Below are 21418 nucleotides of genomic sequence, written 5' to 3' on the forward strand. Positions count from 1 at the left end.
TAGCCATCAGTTTGATCTTGCCAGGAGCCCATGACTCTAGCATCATTACGATCACCCCACTTCCGAGATGACGACGCTGAGGCTCTGAGGGAGCAAGGCCCCCTGGGCTTCCTTACCTGGCCAGTGAGGGCAGAGAGATGGCCATCCCAGCCTCCTGAGGGCAGGGGTGTGTGAACTCAAAACTGCTGTGTGCCCCCACGTTGATTATGGACCCAGAAAGCTCCAGTCACACAGATTCATTCAGCGGGCATTCACTGAACATTTACGTGTGTCAGGCCTGGACTCTCAGTGGTGAAGCTGGGTTTGAGCTGGGGACACAGACATCAATCAAATAATCCCACAAATCAGATATAAATGTAAACTGGGGCAAATTCAAGAGGAAAAGTCCTGAGAAAATGTTAAGAGGGAGGCTTCTCAGGAAGGTGACATTGGACCCAAGGATGAGCAAATGTTGACTGCAGGGCCGGGGGGGGGGCAGGGAGGCAAAGGGGACAGTGCGGGCAGAGACCTTGAGGCCCAAGGAAGTGGCTCATTACAGCACAGAGGGAGCTGGGCAAGGGAGGGAAGAGGGAGGGGTCTGGGTGGGCAGGGGGCCCAGATAGCACCTGGTTTGAGAGGCCATGTCCAGGATTTGGGGCTTCATCCAGAGAGCAAGGGTGGAGGTGTTGCAGGTTTAGGAGTGTGTGACCAGACTGAAGTTCTAGAAAAATCCTCTGGTTGCTATGTGAAAAAGAGATTGAAGGAGGCAAAATCAGAGACACATAAAGACTTGTTACAATCATCTAGATGAGTGGTCAGTGGAGATGGGAGAAGGACCAGATTCCAGAGGTTTCTGCAGGGCCAGAGTGGACAGAACTTTGTGATGCATTGGGTGGGAGTGGGAAGTGGCCACACACACACACCCAGATGCACACAATGGGTGTATACGTCCATACATACACAAACACATGCCCGTGCAATCTCATAGGCCAAGAAGAACACAGACACAGATACACTCACAGGGGCTGTGACACATACATACACACATGCCTTCAGACATACGGAGAAACATACAAACGCACAGATTGGGGGAAAAATGTCACCCCCCCCCAACAAACAGGCCAGGCAAACACGAGGCATGACATGTACCCACGTACATACGTACGTTGTGCATGAGTCGCCAAGACACTCAGACCTGACCACCCAGAAAGCGGCCAGCTGAGACCTGACAGGGAGAAGGAGGCGTGCGCGCACACACACACACACTGCAAAAACACTGCAGAGACTAGCTGAGCCATCCTTGCCGGCCCTGTGACCGTGGTCAGGCCTGTCCTCCTCTGCAACTCACTTTTCTCTGCCACCAAAAGGGGCGATGACAGTCCCCACCCCTTGGGCTCTGGAGAGGATGAAATGAGTTACTCCGTGTACAGAACAGTGCCTGGCACGCAGGGTCACTAGGGCAGCAGACACACTCACAGAGCGGGCTACACTCGCTGCTCCCCCCCCCCCAGCATCTGCCCTGCAGGCCTCTCCCCTTCAAAAGCCCTAGCCCCTCCCAGGCCTCAGACCTGGCCCTTCCTCCCTGAGCCTCCTTCCCTTCTCACCCCTGCTCAGTCCCCAGAGGCCAGAATCCAGGCTGACTCCAGCTGTCCTGTGGCTCTTTAGGGCAAAGGGCTGGTGCCAGGCAGCAGGACCCCTCCGTCCCACCTCTACCCCAGTTGTGGCCCACGGGCCTTGGGCGCCTGCCTCTGCCCCCGTGCCCTCTGCCTGAGATTCTTGGCAAGTTTCTGGCAACCTCAATATCCCTTTCTCCCAGCTCCACCCATCTCAGCCCCCAGGGAGCTGCCTAGAACAGGGCAAAGGGCAGGGCCCTGGAATCATGAAGGCCTGGGATTCAGCCTCTTCCTGACCGCTGCTCATCCAGGCCCATCCAGGCTCACCTGGCCATGAAGTTTAATGCTGTCTCCAGACGCCTCTCTCTGTTCATCTGTTTCTCTGCCCTGGGGAGGGTGGTCCCTTCCCAAGCTCCCATCCACCTGCTTCTGACCCCACTCTGACTCTTCACACTTTCTGTCTTCAAATTTTTGCTGAGCACCTACTACGTGCCAGACCCCATGGTGAGTCTTAGGGCCACCCCCTGCCTTAGGGGGCATAAAATCAAAGAGGAGAAATGGGGGTGCCTGGGTGGTGCAGTCTTTTAAGTATCTGACTCTTGGTTTCGGCTCAGGTCATGATCTCAGGGTCATAATATCAAGCCCCCATCCCAGCTCCCCACTCAGCAGGGAGTCTGATGGAGATTCTCTCCCTCTGCCCCTTCCACTCATGCTCTCTCACTCTCTCTCAAATAAATAAATAAATCCTAAAAAGAAAAAAAAGGAGAGACAGAGGATTCACCTACAGCCAAGCAAATGACTTCAGGGCCTCTCGTTTGTGCAGACGCCTCCCAAAGCCCTGTGCCTACGTTTGTATTTGTGATTTTATATCCTTTTTCCTAAAGAGTTCCGCCTGTACACATGCCAGCTTCACGGCTCCGTGAAGTCTGGTTCCGTCCCTGGGGGTAGACAAACAACAAACATGTAAATGAAGGCATCTAATTGCAAGTGTGGAAAATTCTAGGAAGAAACACAAGTATGATGGCAGCAAGTAATGATGGGGGTGTGTGTCTTAGGCGGGGAGGAGTAGTTAAGGAGGGCCTCTTTGTGGAGGTGACAAGCCGAGGCCTGAAGGGTGAGAAAGAGCTGGTGAGGTAAGGAGCACATGGAATAACAGAGGTAAAGTGTTTCTTGGAGCTTCAGTTTCCCATCTGTGAGCTGGGGTGGATAGTCACAGCAGGATGGCCTATGAAGGGTAAGTGGAGGGTGCCCAGTATGGGAACACCACACAGTAGGACGTGGGGCTCAGAACCCCTAGCTGAGCTCGGCACCACCCTTAATCGGCTTTTGTCCTCTCAGGAGGGACAGGCAGGGCTGGCTACCCTCTCTCTCCCCGCCTCCGCCAACAGCTGGGGCCGGCTGTGCCAGGGCCAGCCTGGGGGACAGGAGCTGAGATCACTGGGCCTTTGCTCCCTGAAATCCACCCTGGGGAGAGGGAGGGTGGTCGGGCTGGATGAGAACAGACAGTTTGTTCAGCACTGAGGCTAAGACTCCTGGCTCCTAAGAGAGAAGAGGGTTGGCACACTAGATACCTCAGTTTCTAATTATTGAGGGGGTTGAGTGTCTGGACTCCTGAATCCAAAGGAAGAAGGGGCTGGGGCCCGGACTCTGGGTTCTAAGGCAGAGGAGCCTGGAACAAGGACTCCCATTTGAGCCGGGCCTGGGAACCAGCAGAGGGGCAGGGAGTTGGGCTCCCTGCTGTGTTTACAGCACATGGTTTCCCTGTCCTTTCTGGGTGGGAGGTGGAGCGGTTGGCCACACCCTGGGCAGGCTCTGCCCCTCCCAGCGGATTTATCGCCCCAGGCCGTTGCTGGCACTGGCCACACTCAGTCCTGGTCCAGCCTGCAGCTCAGCCTGGGGGAGCTCAGAAGAGGTCTGGGAGGGGTGAGTGCACTGTCTGCTGAGAGACAGGAATGGCCGCGCTTTAAAACTCCAGGTCCTGGAAGGGAGGGGATGAGGCAGAAGCCAGGCAAAATCCTGAGTGGGCTTCAGGAGGGAAGAGTCTCTGGAGCAGAGGGCACCGTCTCGAGACCACCAAGGGGGGCAACAGTAGCTTGTCCAGGGCCTGGGTGACAGTACAGGATCCCGGAGGGAAGATCACCAGGGACCCTGAAGTGCGGGGAGTCAGGATTAGTCCAGGGCAAGTTTTGGAGGGCCACAGCTAGAGGCCCAGCTTCCAGAGCCCTGGGAGGGAGACCAGCGTTTAAGTGATGGCTCTGGACCCAGAGATCTGGGTTCGAATTCTGTGCTGCCACTTCCAATGCAAGCTTCAGCTCCTTACTGAACACCTGTGAGCCTCTCAGTTCTCCTATAAAATGGGGATGCTACCGATAACAGTCGAAACGTGAATGGAGACAGTCTGGTTCTTGGGGTGAGCAAGCACTAAATGAGGAAACACACAGAAAGTTCTTAGCGCAGGTCTGGCATAGAGCGAGCTCAAGGCTAATGGAAGAGAAGAGGACAGCTGTTCCAGGCAGGGGAGTGGGGCTGGCCCATTCAATCTAAGCCAAGTGGAGAGGCCCGAAGGCCAGGGCACCCAGCTGGGGAGCAGTGGGACTGACTTGTGGGGATCCCACAGAGGAACAGAGAGGCAGCTGGAGCTTAGAGGGGGTTCCATAGCTAGATTCAAGGGACCAGGAGGGGGTAGGATTGACTCCTCAGTTTTAAGTAAGGCTAGTATTATTAATTGGATTCAGGAAGAGCATTGGGCTTGCGACCAGGGTCCTGGGACACCACCAGGTAGACGGGAATGGGTGGGCTGAGGGCTGAGCTCTCCCAAATGCTGGTGGAGAGGAAGGGCCTATGGGTGATGCCCTTGGGTCTGAGAAGGAGGTGGGATGGGGGCCTGAATTCCTGGGTCCTGAGAGAGGGGGGACCTAGCTGGGCTCCACACCTCTCAGAGAACCTCAGAGTCTTGGGCCCCAAGAGAGCAAGTGGAGACGGCTACCTGAATTCTTAGGTCCCCAGAAGGAACCAGAGGAGTGGATAGACTCCGGGGTTGTAAGAGAGGCGTGGAGCTAGGAAACCAAGAAGAATCCCACGTAGGAGACAGCAGGGAGAACAGGGGTCTGGGGCCTGGACTCCTGGGTCTGAAAAAGGAAGGGGATGGGGCCCTAGACTCCACCCTTGGGTCCCACCCTGCCTAACAGGGGCTCCCCGCTCTCCCGCAGCCTCGCGGCTCACACACAGCATGGACCTGCACACGATGACACAGTCGCTGGTGACCCTGGCGGAAGACAACATGGCCTTCTTCTCGAGCCAGGGCCCCGGGGAGACAGCACGACGGCTGTCGGGCGTCTTTGCGGGGATTCGGGAGCAGGCGCTGGGGCTGGAGCCGGCCCTGGGCCGCCTGCTGAGCGTGGCGCACCTCTTCGACCTGGACGCCGAGACACCGGCCAACGGGTACCGCAGCCTGGTGCATACGGCCCGCTGCTGCCTGGCGCACCTGCTGCACAAATCCCGCTACGTGGCCTCCAACCGCCGGAGCATCTTCTTCCGCACCAGCCACAACCTGGCGGAACTCGAGGCCTACCTGGCCGCCCTCACCCAGCTCCGTGCCCTAGCCTACTATGCCCAGCGCCTGCTGGCCACCAACCGGCCCGGGGGACTCTTCTTCGAGGGTGACGAGGGGCTCATCGCTGAGTTCCTGCGCGAGTACGTCACCCTGCATAAGGGCTGCTTCTACGGCCGCTGTCTGGGCTTCCAGGTGAGCCCCCTGCCCCGCTCCTCCGGACCCACAGTGAAGGTGCCGACAGCATGGTAGGATTACCACAGTATCACCGGACTCCGGAGACGGCAGATTCAGAAAGGGGAAGCCGTCTAGGGCCCAGACGGCTGCACAGGGCGGGGTCTCAAACTTGGGTCCCCGGAGTCCATTCCACCGTGCAATAAGGAACCGTTAAGGTGCGCAGCTCTTTGCGCCAGGATCCCCACGGCTGTCTATTATCCTATACTCAGAGATTCGTCCACTCTTTGCAGTGACCTGTCTGGCCCCCGAAATCATTTGAGACCCCTCAGGAGGGCAGTTAGTATTGTTCTTAAAGGCCTCTTTATAAGAGCACACCCCATTTAGTCAGCCCCACTGGAGGTGTGGGCAGGAGGGAGGGGGCTAGCCCCATTTTACAGGGGCTCAAGGGGCTCTCGTCAGGACCCCGGTCGGCCTGGGCTTTCCAGCTCACCTAAGGAGTTCTCGACTCGGGATTTTCAGGCTATGGGGAAGGCCAAGGAGCACATCCCGAGTTGGTGACCATGAGGAAGACCTGGTGGTGGCCCCACCCCAGCCACCCCCAGAGGGGTACCGCTTACCTTAGCACTGAGAGGAAGGCAGCCTGGGAGCCTTTGGACTCCGAGCAAAAATGGTCTGAAGACTCAGAATTGGGGGGGGGGGGTCCTTGGGGCTCAGAGCAGAGGCCCAAAGTGCTCCTGCGTGAGGTCAGTGCTGGGTCCCCCAGGTCCCAGCCATATCGGGGAGCCCCCCACAGGAGTATCTGGAGCTGCGTGACTCTGCAGCCCCTCAGATTCTCTCTGGGGCCGCGCCACCCCCACCGCAGGTGGGCTTGGCAGTCTCTCAGCCTTCCTTCCCCGCTTTCCCACAGAGCAGCCTGTCCTCACCAACCCAGCCTGGGTGTTCCTGGGAACTTCCTTCACCTAAGCTGACCCCCCACAAATACTGATCAGCGCAGCTGAGCCAGCTGGCTCCTCCCCGTGTCCCAGCCACAACCTTGGAGTCACGGGAGAGTGATCCTGGGGCCACCCAAGCCAGCATTCCAGGCAAAATGGCCAGGCACCACTGTGCTCTCCGGCCCACTGGGCCCCTGGCCAGGGGCAAGGTCATGCCTGACAGCTATTCTCTGAGGCCCAGCTGCTGTGCTACAGGACAGCTAGGCCCTATAAAATGTCAGCCCCCACAGCGCAGAAGCCGCCCGAGTATGGCCCTAGGTCAGCGCCCCCCACCCCCAAGCCTAGTGCCTAGCACACAGTAGGATGCAGGCCTGTTATTTCTTGAATGAACAAAAGAACACTGCTGGCCCCTTGCCCGGCTTCCTATCGTTTTTTTTCTCGATCTTGTCTCCCCATTGTCTTTTCTTAGCTGCCTGGCTCCTCCCTCCTCCTCCCATTTGGCTGTCTTTCTGCTGCGAGATTGCTGGCCCTGTCTGTCTCTGACCATCTCCTGTCTGTCTTCCTGCCACCCAGGAGCTGGTCCCTCATCTCTGTCCTCGATGACTTTCAGGAAACCCCTGCATCACCTTACTCCCAGCCTTCTATGGCTCCACCCTCATCTGGAATACATCCAAATTCCTCAGGCCCTCCATGAGCCCCCTCTGCTTCTCTGACCTTGGCTGCTGCCCCCATTGCCCTGTTCACTCTACTCCAGCCATACATGTTATCCCCACCAAGCACAGGCTGCCTCAGAGCCTTTGCGCCTGCCATGTCCTCTGCAGGGAGCAGCCTTCCCTCGCTTCCTCCAGATCCCTCCTCCAGCGCCCTCCCGGGTACCCATCTGAGTAGCCTGACCCTGAGTCCTCAGTCTGTGTCCCCTCGACCTACCGGTTTTTTCAAAGCACTGGTCTTGAGGCATTCCTTAACATTGAACATACGCCTTTATTTACTTCCTGTCGCCTAGAGCAGTGCCTGGCACACAGTAGGAGCCCACTAAATGTTTGCTGAATGACCACGTCTCCCCCCAGACCACGTCTCTGCCCCTCACTCCTGCCTGCCTCCAGTCCCTCCTGGGCAGCGGGTGACCCAGCGGCGTCTCTCCACAGTTCACGCCCGCCATCCGGCCATTCCTGCAGACCATCTCCATCGGGCTCGTGTCCTTCGGGGAGCACTACAAGCGCAATGAAACAGGCCTTGGTGAGTCCCGGCCAGACCCTGCCTGCAGCCTCGCCTCCCTTCCTGTCCCTCCTCCTTTCACCCTCTGTCCCCACTCCCGCTGGGCTCCCTGACACCCCTCCCAACCCCCAGGTGTGACCGCCAGCTCCCTCTTCACCAGCGGCCGCTTCGCCATCGACCCAGAGTTGCGTGGGGCTGAGTTTGAGCGGATCATACAGAACCTAGATGTGCATTTCTGGAAAGCCTTCTGGAATATCACTGAGATTGAGGTGCTATCGGTGAGCAGGGGGCCTCATGAAGGCCCCACCAGTGTTACAAGATGGGCACACTGGGGCCCAGAGACCCATCCCAGGTCACAGCAGGCCTCAGCGGGGCTCCAGGCCCAGGGACAGCACGTGATGGAAAAGACAGGATGAGGGTGGGGATGGGAGAGGAGGCATGAGGGGCTGCAAGCAGCTCCTCCCCAGCACCCCTCCTGTTCCCTCCCACCAGTCTCTAGCAAACATGACATCAGCTACCGTGAGGGTAAGCCGCCTGCTCAGTCTGCCACCAGAGGCCTTTGAGATGCCGCTGACTACTGACCCCAAGCTCACGGTCACCATCTCACCCCCCCTGGCCCACTCGGGCCCCGGGCCGGTCCTCGTCAGGCTCATCTCCTATGACCTACGTGAAGGACAGGTAGGAGATACAGAGCCAAAGAGCATGACAGCCCCCTTCCCACCTGTCACTGCTTACATCTGCCCCCCTCCCCATCCTGTCTCTCTGAGCACATCCCTTTGGTGGGGTGAGGCCCAGGCAGGCCGCCCCAGCATCACCCACATCCTCCTCCCTCACCCCCCAGGACAGTGAGGAGCTCAGCAGCCTGGTGAAGTCCGAGGGGCCCCGGAGCCTGGACCTGCGGCCACGCCCCCAGCAGGCACCCCGCTCACAGTCCCTGGTGGTGCACATCCATGGCGGTGGCTTCGTGGCCCAGACCTCCAGATCCCATGAGCCCTACCTCAAGAGCTGGGCCCAGGAGCTGGGCGTCCCCATTCTCTCCATCGACTACTCCCTGGCCCCCGAGGCCCCCTTCCCCCGTGCGCTGGAGGAGTGCTTCTATGCTTACTGCTGGGCTGTCAAGCACTGTGCCCTCCTCGGTGAGCCCCCGCCCCTCACTGTCACCCACTCCCTGCTCCTGCCCCCGCCCCATACTGCACTGCTCGGGGAGAGAGCCATTTATCTGCTCAGGCCCTTCCCCTGCCTCCCCTCCCATCTCCTACCACCCAGCTCTCTGCCACCTGTTCACCCCCTCCTGCCCCACTGCTCCCTAGACCTTCTGTCTCAACCACTTTCTCCTTCTGCTTCCTGCTCCCCTCCTCTAGCCCTGATACCCCATCCCCCCACATCTCCATCCCCTCTGACCTCTTCTTTCCTCCTCCTATTTCTCCACCCCCCCCCCCCCCCCGTCCTGCACTGCCAGCCTCTTGGCCCACGCTCCAGCCCATTTTTCCAGCTCCTCTGACCTCCTGCTTCTGACATCTTCAGAGGCACAGGGCAAGGTGGGGGTGTGCCCCGGGGCACAGGGATGTGGCTCTTTTGTATGGTCAGCTGAACCCTGCCCTTCCATCTCCAGGCTTCAGCTGCCCCTCCCTCCCGAAATGGGCCCTGGTCTCCCCTTTCCCACCATCTGTCCCCCTTGCTTCTGACCTCTAGCCTCTCAAGCTTCCCAGAGCCTCCTGACCTCCACATCCTCAGTCTGCCTGATCCCCTGATCACTGTCCCCCCCCCCCGCAAGCCCCTGCCTCAGTTTACCAATCTCTAAAATTGCACTTGGCTAGACCTTGGGGTTGGGGTCCCCATACCCCACCTCTGAGAGTCCAGTGCTCCTGGCTCAGAGCTGGAGTTCCTCCCTGCCAGGCTGACCAAGCCCCCTCCAACCCAGGTTCAACAGGGGAACGGATATGCCTCGCAGGGGACAGCGCAGGTGGGAACCTCTGCTTCACCGTGTCCCTCCGGGCAGCAGCCTACGGGGTGCGGGTGCCGGATGGCATCATGGCAGCTTACCCGGCCACGATGCTACAATCTACCGCCTCTCCCTCCCGCCTTCTGAGCCTCATGGACCCCCTGCTGCCCCTCAGCGTGCTCACCAAGTGTGTCAGCGCCTACGCTGGTAAGGCCACCACACAGAGCTGGGGCCCTGGGGAGGCCTTGGACACTGGAGTCCTGCAGGGACGGGGGCTAGCGCCCCGTCTCCCGGGGCTCAGGAAGGGAAGTCTGAGGCTGCTGGTCCCCACTGAAGCCATCAGATATTCTTGGGTCCCCGGGGACACAGAGGCCTGAAGTTCCAGGCATTGAGATTGGGCCTCAGCCCTCCACCCATACTCCACAGGTGGAGAGACAGAGGACCACTCCGACTCGGACCAGAAGGCGCTGGGCATGATGGGGCTGGTGCGGCGGGACACGGCCCTGCTCTTCCGAGACCTCCGCGTGGGCGCCTCCTCGTGGCTCCACTCCTTCCTGGACCTGAGTGGGCACAAGTCCCACGCGAACTCAGTGCCCACGGCAGGTGAGTGCAGCCCCCCCCCACGCCCATTTGGGGTAGACAGCAGGGACAGCCAGGTCCATCGAAAGTCCTGGGGAGAGGCAAGGGTGCTCAGGAAAGCAGAGATCACCTTCTGGCTCTAACCCCTATTTATTCCTGGGGACTACCACACAGCCTTGATTTTCCATGACACTCCACATCCTAGAATTTCCAGGACTTCTGGTCCACCAGGTCATCTCAGAACTGCCAGGAACTATAAGTTAGCCTTCCAAACAGCCCATGCCAGAAAGGAACCCCAGGAAATAACTCGATCCTGAGAATGCCATTCAAATCCCTTGGGCCCTCAGCAGGGAGTCCAGCCCTCCTAGATTCTTCTCAGACTTTTAACAGACACGTGGGGATAATACCCCACTCCAGGGGCTGGCCTAGGAGCCTGAGGGTGGGGAGATCAGCAGACTGCCTCGGGCAGGAGGCAGGATCCTCTCGGGGCCAAAAGTCACTCACATCCAGGGATCTCTTTTTTCCCACCATTTTTTTTTTTAACATTTTAATGATTTTAAAGTACAGCCAACTCATTTCCTGTCTCCAGCACACCCAACAGTATTTTCTGAATAATAGTGCATGGTCAAAAGTAGATAGTATTCCTATTCAGAAAATTATTCCAACTGAGTGTGTCTTGCTTTAACTTTTTAAATTTTAGGATATTCAAATGGATGCAAATAAACACAAAAACAATTAAAGGGGATTTGAACCTGGACCATTGGACAGTGGGACTTTCCCTAAAGGTTAGAGGTGACAAGTGCAGCCCCTAGAGGCACACAGGCCAGTCTAGCAACCTACGGGGTGATGGGGGCCAGGTACTCCGTGAGCCTTGCTTTGCTCCCACACGAAATGAGTATGGTCACAGGACCTGCCTCATGAGGTTGTCGTAAGGACTTCATGCAACTGTTTGTGCCAAGCACCCAGCACAGACCCGGCACCCAGTAGGTGCTCCTAGCAGATGATGGCACCCCTGACAGGCTGCGCCCTTTGACTCCCGTCACTGGTTCCGTTCCGGTGACCCTCAGGGTCACGCAGCACTTATGCAGTTTTTCTCACATGGTCTTGCATGTTGCCTTTGTGGATTTATAAAGACGAGTTAAAAAAGAAAAATATCGGGAAAAGGCAGGGTCCTGGCCCTAGTGGTAAGCAGCACAGATCTGATCTGATTCATGGAGCAGAGGCCAAGGTGGGCAGTCCACACGGGCCAAAGCACATCTTCGGCATCGGCAGGGCACGTGCTTGCCCGGTCACTCAAAGGGAAGGGATAAAACTAAAAAACAGGAAGGAAATGGGGGGAGCAGATCTATGTGGCTGCAGGTACGGGATCCCTGGGAATTGAATAGGCTCCCAAGACTCTAGCTCCCTGTGAACACGGCCTCCTTTCAAGCCACGTGGGCCCGCTCACTACTCCACTGCTCACACCCCGTGTTGAGTGGCCCTCACAGGTTGGCTGGGCCTCGTGCTGGGGTCAGGGAGGCAGCTGGAACAAGGCGCCAGGCCTAGTAATAAAACATGAGGATAGCGTGTGGCCTCCCAGGGGGGAGCAGTACCTCATCCCACCGAGTCCTCACCACCTCCTGTGAGGTAAGGACTATTTTTATCCCCTCTTTGTACAGAGGAGGAAACTGAGGCTCCCAGAGGTAAACTGACTTGCATTTTACCCTCCCGGTGACCACACACACCCCACCTCCACCACCACATGACTCCTTCCACCTCCCCTTTGGAGCCTGGGGCACCTGGGGCTCCCCACCCATCCCCAAGGACGGAGTCTGGGGGAACACTCAGCCTCCACAGCCCTAGCACGCAGCTCCTCCTGCAGGGGCCACTGCCCTGCCCCTGACCTTTCCTGCCAGCCACTCACTCACCAGCCCACAGAGCCAGGCTGATCTGTGGCCCCGGCTGCCACCTGACCCTGCTCCTCTTGCAGAGCCAATGCGGCGCAGCGTGTCTGAGGCAGCCCTGGCCCAGCCTGAGGGCCCGCTGGGCACGGACTCCCTCAAGAGCCTGACACTACGTGACCTGAGCCTAAAGGGCAGCTCTGACACGTCAGACACCCCAGAGCTCACTCACCAGCCCACAGAGCCAGGCTGATCTGTGGCCCCGGCTGCCACTGCCCTCCCCCTGACCTTTCCTGCCAGCCACTCACTCACCGGCCCACAGAGCCAGGCTGATCTGTGGCCCCGGCTGCCACCTGACCCTGCTCCTCTTGCAGAGCCAATGCGGCGCAGCGTGTCTGAGGCAGCCCTGGCCCAGCCTGAGGGCCCGCTGGGCACGGACTCCCTCAAGAGCCTGACACTACGTGACCTGAGCCTAAAGGGCAGCTCTGACACGTCAGACACCCCAGAGCTGTCACTGTCTGCGGAGACACTTGGCCCCTCCACGCCCTCCGAAGTCAACTTCTTAGTTGGCCCAGAGGACGCCCCCGAGGCTAAGGCCCGGGATGAGCTGAGCACCAAGGACCGAGGCTGTGGCGCCCGGGCCGCCTTCCCTGAGGGTTTCCACCCCAGGCGCTCCAGCCAGGGCGCCGCCCGGATGCCCCTCTGCTCCTCGCCCATCGTCAAGAACCCCTTCATGTCGCCGCTGCTGGCATCTGACAGCATGCTACAGAGCCTGCCGCCCGTGCACATTGTGGTGAGCGCCAGACTGGCACAGAGCGCCAGGCCGGGAGCAGGGGCGGGCGGGCGCAGGTGCACCTGGGGAAGAGCGCCCGGGCGCGAGAGAGCGGGGCGGGGGCCGGTAAGGTAGCCCGGCTGCCCGCCCGAAGGGAGAGGCGTGCCACCAGGAAGGAATGCCCGGCAAGGGGAGGGCTGTAGGGAAACCAGGGCTGCCATTTCCTCTGGGGGCAGTCGGGTAGAGGGGAAGGGGGGGGCGGAGATGCTGGGCCGAGGCTCATTCTCCCACTCCCCGCCCCCTCCCCTGTGCCCCTGCCCCGTGCCCCGCCCCCGCCGTCCCGCCCCGCAGGCGTGCGCGCTGGACCCCATGCTGGACGACTCGGTCATGTTCGCGCGGCGGCTGCGCGGCCTGGGCAAGCCCGTGTCGCTGCGCGTGGTGGAGGACCTGCCGCACGGCTTCCTGAGCCTGGCGGCGCTGTGCCGGGAGACGCGGCAGGCCGCGGCGCAGTGCGTGGAGTGCATCCGTCTCATCCTCGCGCTGCCCGCCCCGCCCGCCGCGCCCCGGGTCTGAGCCCCGGCCCGAGCCGGGCCGCGCGGGAACATGGGGCTGCGGGGGGCGACACTAAAGGCCTCTTGTTCCCATCTGAGCCGGCCTCCGTGGTGAATGCGCCCCGGGTTAGGCGGCGGGGACCCCCGCGAGGGGCTCCCGGCCCCCTCCGGCCCCTCCCTCGGGCCAGGCGGGAGGGGCAGGCTGTGCCTTAAGGTGGGAGGACGGCCAGGGGGCGGGGCGGGGGCCCAAAGCCGAGACCCTGGCCTGAGGGGTGGGGGGCACACACCAACCAGTCTCCGTAGACAGCTGGAGCTGCACTCCGTCATTGCCTTCTACTGCTGCTGGGACCGCCGCAGGGTGGGGGGTCTGGCCCTACCTTGCAAGTCGGTTTGTTTTTGTTCCTTTGTAAATAAAAGTATTTAATTAGTTTGGCCTGTTGCAACTAGGGTTGGGTGTCGCCCACCAGGGGGCAGTATCAGACTCTGCTGCTGGGATCGGAGATGCTTGGCAGTAGACAGCTGAGAGCCCAACTTCTGGGTCCTGAGGAAGAAGGGGACTGCCGGCCCGGATTCTCGGGTGCAGACGGATTGGACGCCCCTACTAACATGGACCGCCTCCCCCTTCAGACTTAGTCCAGGTGGCGTGCCAGAGGGCTCTGGGTTCTCAGCTACTCCCCTTCGCAGACTCAGCCCCAGCCCCCACCCAGAAAAGAAAACCCAAACTCCCTTGAAAACTGCAGCAGAAATAACAGGAAACCAGAAACAAAACTGGTCACCCCAGATACTGGAAGCGCAAGCTCTGCCAGCTGTGACAGTCACTCAGTCCCTCAACAAAGACTCTGAGGTCTTGCCTTTTGTAGGCCCTGGATTTGGAGAAGAGATGATTTCTATCCAGGGCCTGCCCTCAAAGGACTTGAGGAGAGTGGGCAGAGAGACCCAGACACAGGCTGTCACAGTGCTCCCAGGTTCCATCTGTGGTAATCAAGGAGGGCTTCACAGAGGAGGTGTTTTGAGCTTGCCCTTAAAGGATAAGCGTTAAATTTGCTAGGCAAAAGAAACATGCAAAGTTGTGAGAGCCACTGGGCAGTCATCAAAGCCTCTCCCTGGCCAGAAGGTCAGATGCAAAGCGGGAAGTGGCCTGAGGGGCCTGGAGCAGTCAGCAAGAGCAGATCCTGAAGAGCCTGCAGTGTAATCTGGACTGTAGCTGGAGGGCAGTGGGAGCCACAGAAGGGCTTTAAGCAGGGGAGGGACAGGATTAGCTAAAGCACTGAAAGGGCCTGCTGAGACACTGAAGAATGGACTGAAAGGGGCAAGACTGGAATCCTGGAGGCAGAGGAGGCTGGGGAAAGGGAAGACAAGGCCTGAGCTGGGGCAGAGGCCATGAGGGTAAGAAGTAGGAACACAGACCATAACTGAGGTTGAACAGTACTTATTGAGGGTAGAGCGGATGGGGACGAAGATGGCACTGGGGCTAGCACGGGAGCAGGTGGACAGTGAGGCTGTGTCTTTACCGGGAAGAGGCTCTGGTGTGTACAAGGTGGGTGGCAGGATACTGAGAGCTGTTTTGCACATGGAGAGATCAAAAGGTCTTTGTGAGGCAATCCAGGGAGACATTCAGGGGGCAGGAGAGCAGGCTGGGTACTCACTTCTGGCTGGAGCTGAGGGACTAGAATCTTTCCAGGAAGAGTGGGCAGGTGGGATGAGCAGAGGGCCAGGACAGAGAGAGCCCTGAGGGCCACCACCCCCAGGAAAGGGGTGGACCGTAAAAGGGGAATCAGTTCTGGAGGGTTCTAAGGAGCAGCCAGAAAGGGAAGAAGCTAACCAGGAAACAAAAGGATATAAAGCAAAGGGGATTTCGGGTGGGAAGGAGTGGTCGGGGTCAGATGAGGATGGAAATGTTATCCTCACGCCTCAGCAGGGAGCAGGTGGGTCCTTGGTGACCTTGTCCAGAGCCACTGCAGGACCATGGGATATGGGCAGCCAGACATGGAGGGCTGAGGAGGGAGTGGAAGGTAAGGCATTTAGCCAGTGGGTACAAGTCTTCAGCTGTAAACGGGATGAGAAATCATTCAAGGGAGCTTGATGGGGGCGGGCGGGTTGTTTAGAAATGATAGAACACATTTTAATACTGCCAGGGAAGGAAAGGAGAGCGGGAGAGACTGAAGATGCAGAAGCACACGAAAAGTTTCCTGAGGGGATGGGGACAGGGGGACCCTCACCTCAGAGGCCCTCATTCACCCACTAAGTGACTTCTGAGCCAGGGCTGTGATGGGGGAGGGTGCCATAGCCCAGAACTCTCCCTGAAGGTCCTGTTCCCCCTGTTGAGCTCACAGGACCCCTTGTTCATCTCTCCCAAAACAGTCATCCACCCACCAACCTGCTCCTATTTCCTGTCCCCATCTCAGGGATGGCTCCTGTACCCCTGTAGCCCAGGCCAGAACTCTGGGTCTTGTCCTGGACAGCCCTTTATCCCATAGCCCATCAACCCCCATATTCTATTGTTTCTGCCTGCTGAACCTCTCTCTGCCTTATCCCCTCAGCCTCCGACCTAATCCACACTTCATCTCCTCCTGCCTGGGTGTCTGCCCAAGTCACCTTCCAGCTACTGGCATCCAGTCTCGTTTCTCCAGTTCCAGCTCCAGCTCTGACCTGGTCTTCCCCTGCTCTAAACCCTTCCATGGCTCCCCACTACCACCCCACCCCAGGACAAAGTCCCAGCTGCCAAGGCTGGCTTTGCCCACTTCTTCATCTTCTTCCAGCCTTACAGCTACCCCACCGCAAGGACCTGCCTGGCCTCCTTCTTGGGCACCTACACACAGTAACAGTCCCACATGCCTCCCTTTCTTTGCTTGTGCTGAAACACCCTCCCACAGGCTCTTCTCCTTTGCTTGGCACCTCCTGCCCCTCCAGAATCCAGCGCCAATGTCCCCTCCTCTGGAAACCCTTTCCTGATCCAGCAAAGCCAAAAAGACTCTCCGGGACTCCCCCACCTCGGCACACCCCTGCCATGAACGTGTCTGTCCTCCCATCTGACCCGGGATCCTCGAGGGCAGGACCTAGGCCTGACTCATCTTGGTCACCACCGTCGCCCAGCACGAGGCCTGGCACACTGAGAGCCTCAGGAAACGTTTAAGTTATAGGTGGCTGAGTGTGTGATGAGCAAGCGAGCGAGCGAGTGGCAACAGAAGGAAATGGGAAAGCCAGTGAGTGGGAAGAGAGAATGAGGGCAGGAGAGGCTGAACGGACGGGTGTGCAGGCCGGACGGGTGTGCAGGCCGGGTGAGAGCAGACGAGCATCAGGTTGAGGGTGAGAGGAATGGAATGGAGAGATGAATGTCTGTGACTCCTTTTCTCCCACAAAGCAAAATGCGCGGTCGCCCGGGCTAAGCGGCCGCCCCCGCCTTCAACCCCACCAAGCCTCGCCGTTTCCCCTCCGAACTGTGTCCAGAATCCCAGTACTGGGCGTGCTGGAAAGCGCTTACCGGACCGGACTCGCAGAACCTGTTTCCCTCCGGAGCCGCTCCAGCCTCTGCGGTGCGCTGTGGGATTCCCACCCCGCAGGTGCCCGGCCTATTGGCTGACTGGCGGAGACTAGGGGAGATTGGCGTCTCCCAGAGCCTATCGCTGTCCGATTTAGGCCGTGGGCTCCGCCTACCAGGGAACGTGCCCCGAGTGGCCCAGGGCGATAGGAGGCGGAGCGTCTATTGGCTGGAAGATAGTGACTGACGTCAGGGATAGCTTATCACAGCCAGCTTCCGGAGGCGAGCTCCCAGGTCAGGCCCGCCTCTGGAAAGACGCAGAGGGGTGGTAGCTGAGTGCGCGGTGTACTGCAGAAGCGCCCCTAAAGTGGTGTCGGGCCGCTCGCGCTGCTCGCTGGCCTCATCCTTGCGTCCTAAGGGAAGATGGGGACTTAGGAAGTCCGGACTCCTTGGTCCTGAGGGAGGCGGGACTGGGGATCTGAGGGAGGAGGGACAGAGGAACCTAGATTTCAGGGTCTGAGAAGCATCTGAATGGTTGGATCTTGAAGGGCGGGGAGGGAGTTGGGAACCTGAAAGGTCGGGGTGTAGGGACGGGGACTCCTAAGAGTCACTGGCCTGCCCAGGGATGACGGATTTGAGGTTTAAGATTTTATGTGGCTATTTATGGGATTGGAGCCAGGCCTTGTCCCCAGGCAAGAGTTCTGTGTCCTGCAAGGTGGGGCTTAGAATAGAGATGAAGAGGAGGAGGCTTGGGGGAAGCTCTGGCCTCTATGTGCCCTCTCCACCTCCCTGAAAAGGGAAGCCAGGGTGCTGTCTTCCAGGGGAACCCAGAGCGGGAGGAGACTTGAAACTCACATGGAGACAAAGAGAAAAACATTGATACCAAGAGAGATTAAAATATTAAAAACAATAATTATAATAGAGCTCTCTTGTATGGTGTGGACTGTGGCCCCAGTTCTATGCAAAGCATTTCACATAATTATTGCATGTCTTCCTCATTACAGTTCTAAGAGATCAGATTATTATAATCCCCATTTTACCAGTGAGAAAATTGATGCCCGGTGAGGAAGAATCAAGACGCAAATGTAAAGAGAGAGTAGAGACACAAAACACAGAGGAAGATAAACAGACAAAGAGATAAAGACAGGCCCAGGGAGGTTAGAAAAGGTAGAGAGCAAACAAAGGAGAGGGGCTGCAATCAAGGACTCCTGGGGTGGGACGGGGGGCTGGGGCCTGCAAATCCTGGGTCCTGGGGTTGGAAGGACCCTGGACTGGGACTTTCAAGTATCTCCTCTCCTGATTTCAAAATATCAGACTTGTCCAACTCTTCTCACTGTGGGCGTTGGACCTGGTTGGGGTCAAAAATAGTGATTAGGAGGGGGCAAGTGTGTCATTATCCTATTAGGAGGTGATAAGAAAATGATTCATGGGGGGCGCCTGGGTGGCACAGTTGTTAAGCTTCTGCCTTTGGCTCAGGGCGTGATCCCAGCATTCTGGGATCGAGCCCCACATCAGGCTCTTCCGCTGGGAGCCTGCTTCTCCCTCTCCCACTCCCCCTGCTTGTGTTCCCTTTCTCACTGGCTGTCTCTCTCTCTCTGTCAAATAAATAAATAAAATCTTAAAAAAAAGAAAGAAAGAAAATGATTCATGGGGGTGCCTCCAGCCTAGGAGGGGCCTTTCCCCCACGGCCTCTGTTCTTTCATCTGGACAGATTGGGCCTCAGGAAGGACTGGGGAGGGGCAGGGTCCTCTCTGTCCCTCTCCACCGCTGCGTCTCCATCACTCAGAACCGTCACTACGGCCCACCGTGGAGACGAGTGGGCCACCCTGCGGCATCTCTCTGGATCTCTCTGCTTTCCCCCACACCTTGAACCAATGCCCACCAGAGGTCCTGGCACATCGCAGGAGCTCAGCAAATGCATATCAGATGGACGGACAAACCTTTCTACGCAGCTCTTCCTCGGTCCCCATCCTGCCATCTCTCTGTGCCCCATCATATTCCTCAGCCTCTCCCTGGCCTCACCCATCTCCTCCCACCTTCCCTTTCACACAGGTGTTTCTTCCGAGGCCACAGGGCCCCCCATCCCCAATAAGAAGAAACTGAGGCTTTGGGGCACCCGGGTGGCTCAGTCAGCTGAGCAACTGACTCTTGACTTCATCTCGGGTCATGATCTTGGGGTCCTGGGATTAAGCCCTGTGACGGGCTCCTTGCTCGGCTGGGAGTCGACTTGAGATTCTCTCCCTCTCCCTCTGCCCCTTCCCCCCTCAAATAAATAAATAAATCTTAAAAAAAGAAGAAGAGGAGGAAGAAACGGAGGTTCATTTTGGGAGGAATCACCCTCCCAGGGTCACCTGTGGGACATGAAAAGGAGGAGCTGAGAGAGGGGTTCTCAAGACCCCAAATACAGACACACTCCTGGCATCTCGGAGCCAGAAATGCAAGATCACATCGAACACGTGCCCTCAATACCTGCTGAGTGGGGTCTTCATTGGCACCCACACAATCAGAGAGTCACGTGCACCACGCGCAGTCACCTACAAACACAAACATAAACATAAGCACACAATCACACAATCACCCTTACTGACAACACGCACAGAAACAGCCCATTCCACATGCAAATCAGACACCCCAGGCGTGCAATTATACGCCCAGCCACGGGCAGGCCACTCGTTCAATCCCAGCCAGGACCACGAGCAGACTTGGTTTCGTTCTTGACTGTATCTCCAGCAACTAGAACAGCGTCTCACCCTCATCACCAGCAGAAACACAAAACGTGGGGCGTCTGGGTGGCTCAATCAGTGAAGCATCTGCCTTCAGCTCAGGTCATGATCCCAGGGTCCTGGGATTGAGTCCTGCATCGGGCTCCCTGCTCAGCGGGAAGCCTGCTTCTCCTTCTCCCACTCCCCCTGCTTGTGCTCTCTCTCTCAAATAAATAAATAAAATCTTTAAAAAAGAAAGAAAGACAAAATGTTTCCGAGTGCCAGCTGCAATTCTAAGCCCTTGGCCTGAACTAACTCGTCGAATCCTCTCAACCACCCTATTTGCCACCACTCATTTTGCAAATGGACACACTGAGGTCCAGGCCTGCTTAGTGATTGGCCGAAGTGTTCACAGCCAGCAAGAGGCTGTGAGACTGTGAACCCAGGTTTTCTGGCTCTGGAACCCATCACACGAGGCTACTATTCGGTAAATCACTCCTGCCTGCATCCAGTCAGAGGTATAGGACCATGATGACTGGCCACACCTGAACAGATGCACAGTGGGTAGACTCTCAGAAAAGCAAGAGACACACAAATAGAAAGACCCCCCCACGTCACCCCCCAGAACACACAGAGACATCGGGACAACCCCCCAGAGACACACAGCACCCAGAGAGAGACGCACACACTACACGCAGACACATGACACACCCAAACCCAGATGCGGTGTCCCACCCAGAACTCCACTGAGCTCCTGTTCTGCTCCCAGCCCCACTGGGCTGGCCCTCGAGGAAGCAGCAGGCTCAGGATGGGAAGAGGGGCAACCTCACTTGTCCGCTCTGCCTGACCGGTTCCACAAGGGCCGTGGATGGCACCACCCGCCTTATGAAACCCGCATTGGGCAACTGGACCCAGACCTGACCTGGACGCTTGGATTCTGGAGAGAAAGGGGCTGGGAGCCTGAACTCCTGGGTTCGGAGGGAATAGGAGTTGGGTGCTCCAATCATGGATTCTAAGGGAGAGGAGGACAGGGATCGGGACCGGGACTCTCAGGTCCCGAGGAGTAAGAGCTGGAGGCCTGGGATCCTGGGTTCTGGAAAAAGAGGGGCCAGGGACTTGGATTCCTCTCCTCTGTCTTTAAAGGCAGGATTCCAGAGTTAGATAAAAATACAGGACACCCAGTTAAAGGTGAATTTCAGATGAACAACAAATACCTTTTTTGTATAAGTATATCCCAAATATTGCATGGAATATACTTATGCTAAAAAAAAAAGTGTTGTTTACCTAAAATTCACATTTAACTGGGCATCCTATATTTTATCCGACAACCCTATTGAGGGGATGGATGCCAGGTGCCTGGAGACCTCCACGGCCACTGGTCAGCCCCCAGGCCCCTGTTCTTCCTGCTCCTGTCCTCCTCCTCACCCCTAAGCAGGCCACCTCACAGCTTCCCCACCCGATTTCCTCATCTACATGAGCTGCTGTCTAATTGCAGCCCCCAGGCTGTGTCAGAGTGGGGAGAGGAAACCTGAGGACAACTTGGGTTGTCATCCTGGGAGCCCTGGGGTCCTCGGGAGATGACTGACCTTGAGTCACCTGCAGTCCATGGTCCAGCCAGCTGGGGGATGGGGCCCTGGGGCTGCCTCCGCAGAGAGGCCTGGAGATAGAGACGTGGGGATGGGAGGCAGAGACCCCGGGACGAGAGCAGGAGACACACAGCTTGGGGGAACAGAGACTGAGAGATGGGGAGACAGAGAAGCAGAGCAACTTGGAAACAGACTGGCAAAGTCAGGAAAGAGATACAGAGCTGGCGAGGCAAAGACGGAGAGATGGGGGCACAGGGACACGAGACCAGAAGTGGAGAGATGTTCCCCAGACATTCAGCCTCCTGGACCAAGAGACGGACAGGCACCAGCAAAACACTAAGCACCGCCCATCAGTCTGGGGACAAGGACAGTGAGCCATCTGGGTGGTGCTGGGAGACCAAAGCTTGGGTCCTGGTATGTGTTGGATCAGGAGGTGAGGGAAAAGCTGGGATCCCAGGTGGG

General features: G+C 57.9%; 1 protein-coding gene and 1 long non-coding RNA gene across 8 annotated transcripts in view; one reads left to right on the top strand and one right to left on the bottom strand.

The window, feature by feature from the left end:
• The window catches only part of LOC121103488, a 120204-nt gene extending 103541 nt beyond the window's left edge, over positions 1–16663 (bottom strand). For 6 of the 7 annotated variants that reach the window (XR_005835752.1, XR_005835751.1, XR_005835753.1 and 3 more), the window contains exons 1-2: positions 13482–16663; positions 5937–7461 (exon numbers count right to left, since the gene is read on the bottom strand). This is a non-coding gene — a long non-coding RNA (uncharacterized LOC121103488). Of the gene's footprint in view, positions 1–5936; positions 7462–9592; positions 9829–13481 lie in introns of those variants that run through there. The other variant, XR_005835749.1, reaches the window with a different exon arrangement.
• On the top strand, positions 4802–13288 carry LIPE (lipase E, hormone sensitive type). The gene is made up of 9 exons (XM_040634036.1): positions 4802–5337; positions 7397–7487; positions 7599–7744; positions 7959–8144; positions 8308–8602; positions 9388–9615; positions 9835–10011; positions 12242–12660; positions 12991–13288. Exons 1-9 carry the CDS (start codon positions 4822–4824, stop codon positions 13210–13212), a joined length of 2280 nt encoding a protein of 759 aa, XP_040489970.1. The 5' UTR covers positions 4802–4821; the 3' UTR covers positions 13213–13288.
• Positions 16664–21418: the final 4755 nt, after the last annotated feature.

Source organism: Ursus maritimus, unplaced genomic scaffold (assembly GCF_017311325.1).
Source record: "Ursus maritimus isolate PB19 unplaced genomic scaffold, ASM1731132v1 scaffold_19, whole genome shotgun sequence".
NCBI lineage: Eukaryota > Metazoa > Chordata > Mammalia > Carnivora > Ursidae > Ursus > Ursus maritimus.

Coding starts and splice junctions, on each gene's coding strand:
- LIPE (XM_040634036.1), top strand. CDS start 4,822: ATGGACCTGCACACGATGACACAGTCGCTGGTGACCCTGGCGGAAGAC. Junction 7,745..7,958: donor CTGAGATTGAGGTGCTATCG/GTGAGCAGGGGG, acceptor CCCTCCCACCAG/TCTCTAGCAAACATGACATC. Junction 12,661..12,990: donor TGCCGCCCGTGCACATTGTG/GTGAGCGCCAGA, acceptor CCCGCCCCGCAG/GCGTGCGCGCTGGACCCCAT.